The 7,333-nt window shown below is 44.2% G+C and overlaps 1 protein-coding gene across 1 annotated transcript in view; it reads left to right on the top strand.

Annotated features, from left to right (window-relative positions):
• Window positions 1-3,721: 3,721 nt before the first annotated feature.
• Window positions 3,722-7,333, top strand: part of BCDIN3D (BCDIN3 domain containing RNA methyltransferase) — a 5,213-nt gene continuing 1,601 nt past the window's right edge. The window contains exon 1 of the mRNA XM_017545801.2: window positions 3,722-4,010. Within this exon, the coding sequence (XP_017401290.1) occupies window positions 3,777-4,010 (234 nt within the window). The 5' untranslated portion in view covers window positions 3,722-3,776. The remainder of the gene's footprint in view (window positions 4,011-7,333) is intronic.

The following is a 7,333-nucleotide window of genomic DNA, read 5'->3' as shown; positions in this document are numbered from 1 at the left end:
TCCTGAGAGGGAGTCTCGCTCTGTTGCCCAGGCTGGAGTGCAGTGACATGATGTGTTTTGTATTTTTAGCAGAAATGGGGGTTTCACCATATTGATCAGGCTGGTCTTGAACTGCTGACCTCATGATTCCACCCGACTCGACCTCCCAAAGTGTTGGGATTACAGGAGTGAGTCACCGCACCCAGCCCTACCTCTTCTTTTTAACTGTGCTTGGGTACACGTTCTGTGCAGGGAAGAGATAGATTTACCATGAAGCTAATGAAGCTCAGGCTTCGGGATCCTCACTCCCATGCAGGACCTTTCCAAGACCCTTGCAATGTGTTTACAAGGCCATTTGTTTTTGTAAAATTTGAAAAAGTAAGATATCTTAACTGCAGTTGGTTAAGGCTGCTGTCTATTTGTGCTCTGTTTTCCCCCACTTCACATTTTCCTTGTGTTAGATGACACTGAAGTGGCCACAGGCATTTTTGGGAAATAAAAGCTACAGGGAAGTTTAATTGGGAATATACTTCATTTGATAGCTATTCATATGGTGTACAGACACTTCTATGCATAGTTACCACCCGCAACCCAGACATAGGAATACCTTCCAGAAGTACTCTTATTCACCTACCAAGCTGACTCACCTGGTATTGTGACATGTAGGTACAAGGGCAGAGGTCAAACCAGGATATAAATGTCTCCTACAGCACCTGGCACCCAAAGTTATGTGGGAGTGGAGGAGAATCAAGATTTGAAAATACATGAAGTCAGAAGCTAGTCTGAAGAAAATTATTCCAATCATAAGCAGAAGATTTTGTCTCTTATTAAACACCAGTCAAAACAAGTTTTGTCCTGTCTGCAATAACAGTAACTCAATAGCACAGCATATATAATTATAAATGCACCAGGCATTCTTTTATTTCTTTATGGGAATTGTACAAAACACAATTTATCAGAATCCCTATGTTTAAATTTTTTGGCTGACTTGACACAAATTACTGCTATCAATGCAAATCACAAAAATTTTATAATGCACCATTCATAATGAGGTTTTCAAAGACAAATTGGCTAACAAATACAGTCCATCTGAAGAGTAGATCTAAGATTATTTCCTGCACAAGAAAACTTGAAATGCTCTGAAATCTTCCAGCTAATAAATGAAAGAAATTTAATCAAGGTTCTCCCCCAATTTGATAACAAACCTAAAAATTTACATGATATTGCCAATAACAACTTGTGAACCTGAAACTTTTTAAAACTATCAAATAATAGAAAACTTTTTAAAACTATCAACTCATGCTAAGAAAAGACTGAATTACCTTCCCAGTCTCTCTATAAAATGATATTATCAAGTCATTGTCATGTGAAGAAGCAATCAAAAAGTATGCAGCCAAAAATGTAAGAAAAAAAGTAACATTCAAGTGTGACTTGCATCTAATCAAACTATTACAGAAATTTTTTGTGATGCTTGTGGTAGTCAGCGTTTAAAAATTTGTAATTTGTCACAGGGCTCAGTGGCTCACACCTGTAATCCCAGCACTTTGGGAGGCCAAGGCAGGTGGATCACCTGAGGTCAGGAGTTCAAGACCAGCCTGACCAAAATTGAAAAAACCCATCTCTACTAAAAATACAAAATTAGCGGGGCACGGTGCATGCCTGTAATTCTAGCTACTTGGGAGGCTGGGGCAAGAGAATCGCTTGAACCTGGGAGGCGGAGGCTGCGGTGAGCCAAGGTCGTGCCCATTGCACTCCAGCCTGGACAACAAGAGTGAAACTCTGCCTCAAAAAAAATTGTAATTTGTTGTGATTTCTCATTATAAATAAATATTCACTTTTATATCTATCTTTATATTTGTAATTTGGTGGGGGTTTTTCCTTAAAGAAGGCACCGCTTCTGCCCCCTTGCATCACACTCCACAAAACTGGACTGACCAAAGTGCAGAGCAAGCTCTTAGGTGCTGCTACAGCTATTTGAGGTGCTGGGGCTGGTACTGTCAAGTCACTTGTGCTGTTCAAGCTCCGAAAAGTGGGCATAGGTTAGAAAAGTCACCAGAGTAGATCAAATTGAAACACCTCTTTATAAGATCACCTCTCAAGCATTTTAGGTCACCAGTAATATTACCAGGCCCGATCTTTGCTTCTGGAGGAACCCCAGGATCAGGAATTCTTGCCATTCACTATCCTGGCCCTGTTGAAACAAACAAACAAACAAACAAACAAAGTGTTTACAAAAGCAAGATGATTCCAGCTCCTTGAATATTGTTAATCGTGCTAGTGTCATCTAGTGACAAAAAGAGGTAAGTTCAGCTCAGATCACCAAAATTAGACGAAATGGTGCAGCTTTTTCTCCTTTTCTGTAAGTTGTGCAGAATACAAAAGTCAATTCCAGAGTGACTTTTGTTTATTAACTTACATCCTCAAATAAATGAAGCTAGAGAAACAGCAGGCCAGATAGAGATGAAAATATAAAGTAAAAACTGAGAGGAAAACAGGGCTTATTTTAACTCCTGATGGCACTGTTTGCAGGAGTCATGCTTTAGTGCCGTTTAAGAAGTTTAGCAAACTGCCGGCCTCATGGAGCAGGAGACCCCTTTAAGATGGGTGGGCCAAGTGCAGGGGTGGGGGTGGGGGTCCTGAACAACTCTGCTCACCCTTGGTTGACCTTGTTGAACATTCTGGGCCATCCAGACTTTTGACTGGAAACTGCTACCTAGTTGACCCTTCAGTTCCTCTTCTTATCAGCTCTGTTATTTCCAATCTCTGGCTTACATCTTGCCCAACTCCATTCCACTATGTCTGTTTCAGTTCGCATCCTTTCTCCCTTCCATTTAAATTTTCCCCAAACAGATCTGGCCTTAGTCACCTCCTTGCATCCTCTATTGAGTTTTCATTCAACAAACATTTGTTGAGCATCTTTGTGCCAGGCCTATGGTAGGTATAGGAGACTCAAGGCTGAGAATAACAGTGTTGCAAACACACCCTCTGGATCCAAACTCTGGGTTCGAATCCTAGTACCATCATGTCTAACTGTGAGATCTTGGACAAGTTACTTTGTTGTACCCCAGTGTCCTCATCTATATAAAAGGAAAAAGAAAAAAAAAGAGAGAGAGAGAGAAAGGAAAAATAATACATTTTCTCATGCCGTTAGTGGGAGGATTAGGTAAGGGGCTTAGAAAGGTGTCTGGTGCCTGGTAAGCACTCTTTAAGTGCGGGCTCTTAAGGCACGGTCCTTGCCTCTCAAGGAGCTCATGGTCTACAGTTGTCCATAGGGGACAGGGCTGAGTCAACGGCTTCGCAAGTGACCTGCAACTGCTGGCTACCCTTTCCTGAACCAGATGGAAGTTCCTGAGTCCCAGATTCACTGACCCCAGACAAATGAGTTATCTCCGGGTCTCGCTTTTTGCAGGAAAGGAAGGAAATTGAACTAAAATTGATTTCCAAGATCCCAACAAACTATTATACTTGTTCTGGATCAAGTAGCCCAAGTTTCCAAATGGTGTTAGCTTGGCCAAGACACTTAGCCCTCAGAGCTTGTTTCCTCCCTCTAAAACGTGGATATTGCTAATCCCCTCCAAGTGTTGAGATGAGGACTCAATAATACAACGCGAGCGCCACGCGCTAGCCGGCTCCAGGTACGCAGAGACAGAGTCAGGCCAGCCTTTCTGATTCACCACAGAATTCCACCCATCCGCCCTCGCCGTTCGGCGCACGCGCACTGGCACGGCCACTGCCGACGCCGACCGCAGGTTCCTGACTTCCGGTTCCGTCGGGGCGCTGTGGTGGCGTAGAATCTAATGGCTGGGCCCACGGAACTCGCTGGAGGGGGCGTTAAGGAGACCGCGGCGGAAGAGGAACCACGAGTTCTGGAACCTGGGGCCGCCCCGTTCGGAAATTTTCCTCATTATTCTCGCTTCCACCCTCCGGAGCAACGGCTCCGCCTTCTGCCCCCGGAGCTGCTTCGACAGCTCTTTCCGCAGAGTCCCAAGAACGAGCCGATTCTGGGGCTGGACGTGGGGTGTAACTCCGGGGTGAGTGACAGGGAAGGGGTTGGAGCATCCGTAGCCAAGAGGTTGGCTGCCTCCACATCCTCTGTGGTTTTGGCCTGGGCGTGGCATCACACCCATGGAAACTTTCCCAAAACCAGTATAAAGCGTGGCGTTGACCGACCCAGTGCTGCTGGTGACTGTCCGCCAGTGTTCCACAATCTGTCTTAGGAATCTCTCTTAGAGAGGGGTCCTTGACAACCACGTTCCCACTTCTCCTTCAGGACCAGACCCCAAGTGGGGATGGTCCCTGTATCTAGGGTGTCCTCTGTCCAGCGTGCCTGGCGCCTTGGCTGGGAAGAGGGGGCGTCCAGAGACACGTTTGGGAACATGGGGTTAGGTTTGGTTTCCTGGGAGAGAAGAGCCAAGGGTGACAGAATCATGTCTGATATTGAGACTCGTGTGTGCTATACAGTGCAGGGCAAACCCTGGAGCCTGCATGTTTATTTTTAAAAAAAACAAAACTAAATTGGCCGGGCGCAGTGGCTCATGCCTATAATCGCAGCATTTTGGGAGGTCGAGGCGGGCGGATCACGAGGTCAGGAGTTCCACTCCAGCCTGGCTAACATGGTGAAACTCCGTCTCTACTAAAAATATAAAAATTTAGCCGGGCGTGGTGGCGGGCATCTGTAATCCCAGCTACCTGGGAAGCCGAGGCAAGAGAATCGCTTGAACCTGGGAAGCAGAGGTTGCAGTGAGCCGAGACCCCCCCATTGAACTCCAGCCAGGGTAACAAGAGCGAAACTCCGTCTCAAAAAAAAAAAAAAGGTGAGTTGACAGATTACAGTGGAGAGGATCAAGAAGGAAATAGAACGTTTTGCCCGAGGGAATGGGAACGTTTTGCCACTCTTCTTACTGCAAACTATTCCTAGACATATAATGATTATAGTCAAACCACATGCAAAATAAGGAAATGTCTCTCCCACATCTATTTGTAGCCACTGGGATATCCTACAGGAGCAGGCAGTCTGAACTTATGATGGCAAATGCTTCAAAAGTTAGTTAGTACCCTTTTTCCGCCCTCTCTATCACTCCAGTCTAGCATCTGGAGGGCAGCAGACAAATTTTGTCGTCTTGCTGTCCTTTCACAGAAGAGACTTGGGGGATGATTGCAGACCTTGTGGGACCCAGGTTATAAGCAGGAGGGGGACATTTGGATACAGTTTCAAAGATTGGAATGAGGAGACGGGTGGATATCCAGTGTCCCCTCAAAACTTCTCCACTGTGATGATACAGGAAGTCAGAGGGTAAAAATGGAAAAGAGAGACTGAGCTTAGGGCTTGAGATTTCACGAAAGGCATTAGCAAACCACCAGAAATTTTAAAGTTGAGAGTAGTATACACATGAGAGTAAAGACATAGTTGGCAGTTAACTAGGGTAGTGGTTCCCAAACCTGGCTGTATATTTATGGAGCTATCTGTTTTGCACTCAAAAAAAAAACTTTCTCTTCTGGATCTTTGTAGTGAGAAAGGGGGGAAAAAGATGCTTGCGCTAGATAAAACAAAAAAAATTAGAAATACAAAGGGGTATTTAGTAAAAAGGAAGTCTCTACTCCCAAACCTAAATCCTCCTTTTCCCCCCACACAGTGGTACCACTGTTTGTGATTCCTTAGGTATCAGTCCTGTGTGCATACCAGCATTTACGTATGTATAAATACCCCCCTTTTAGTTTTACAAATAGTAACACACTATTAGTACTTTTAATTCTGAGATTATATCACTGCATTCTTTTTTTAGTGGCTTCCTAATGTTTCATTGTATAGATGTACCATAATTTATGGGTCCTTTTTTTCAATTTTAAAAACTCCTTCCCCAGCCTGGGCAACATGGCAAAACCCCATCTCTACAAAAAGTTAGCTAGGTGTGGTGATGGGCATCTTAGTCCCAGCTACTTAGGGAGCTGAGGGAGGAGGACTGCTTGAACCTGAGAGGTCGAGGCTGCAGTCAGCCTTGATTGTGCCACATACCCCAGCCTGGGTGACAAAGTGAGACCCTGTCTCTCATAAAACAACAAAAAACTGGGCACAATGGCTGACCTCTGTAATCCCAACATTTTCAGAGGCTGATGCTAGTGGACTGCTTAAGCTCAGGAGCTCTAGACCAGCCTGGGCAACATGGCAAAATCTCATCTCTGCCAAAAATACAAAAATTAGCTGGGCACGGTGGTGTGTGCCTGTGGTTCTAGCTACTCATGAGGCTGCAGAAGGAAGATCTCTGGAGCCTAGGAAGTCAAGGTTGCAGTGAGCCATGATCACACTCCTGCACTCCAGCCTGGGAAACAGAGTAAGACCCTATCTCCAAAAAAAAAAAGAATAAACATTTTCAGCACCCCAGAAGTTCCCCTATATGCCTTTTCCTGTTCATAAACCCCTATCTCTACCCAGAGGTAACAACTAGCCTTCCATTATTTCCTTGCTTTTCTTTATAGTGTACTTTTTTTCTTCCCTAATGTACTTTTAATTTCACCCATTTTTGAGCTTCATGTAAGTGGATGCTTGTCATATATTTTCTTTTATGGCTTGCTTTATTTCTCAACATTAATGTGTTTGTGACAATCATCTATGTTGTGCACTAAGCTGAGCACCTTCATTTTTAACTGCTATGTAGTATTCTATCTTCATGATTTTTTTTTCTTTTTTTGCACATAAAAATGGTTCGGTTTCATTGCATATCTTCACAATTATACTACATTTATTTGACCGTGCCACTATCATTGGACATCTGGTTGATTTCCACTGTGCATTTTCTTCACCTGCACAAAAGGCATAAATAAATTTTCCTCACATGCATGTTACACCAAGCAAATAAAGTAGTAAATAGAAAAATGCCTTGCAAATACTAGTGGGAAAACGCAAATTTGAGTTACTTATAATGGTTATAGAAATCAAAGTTAGCAGGCAGGTGCAGTGGCTCATTCCTATAGTCCCAATACTTTGGAAGGCTGAGGCAGGTGGATCACTGAGGTCAGGAGTTCAAGACCAACCCGGCCAACATGGCGAAACCTTGTATTTACTAAAAATAGAAAAATTAGTTAGGTGTGGTGACACATGCCTGTAATCCCAGCTACTTGGGAGGCTGAGGCAGAAGAATCACTTGAACCTGGGAGGCAGAGGTTGCAGTTAGCTGAGATTGTGCCACTGCACTCCATCCTGGGTGACAGAACCAGACTTTGTCTCGAAAAAAAAAAAAAGAGAATTCAAAGTTAGAGAAAGGAGATGGTGACTTAAGAGTAAAAAAAAGGTGTTGCCGGGCGCGGTGGCTCACGCCTGTAATCCCAGCACTTTGGGAGGCCGAGGTGGGTGGATCAC

Source organism: Cebus imitator, unplaced genomic scaffold (genome assembly GCF_001604975.1).
Source record: "Cebus imitator isolate Cc_AM_T3 unplaced genomic scaffold, Cebus_imitator-1.0 Scaffold181, whole genome shotgun sequence".
NCBI classification, from domain to species: Eukaryota; Metazoa; Chordata; class Mammalia; order Primates; family Cebidae; genus Cebus; species Cebus imitator.
This window is presented reverse-complemented; position numbering and strand designations above follow the sequence as displayed.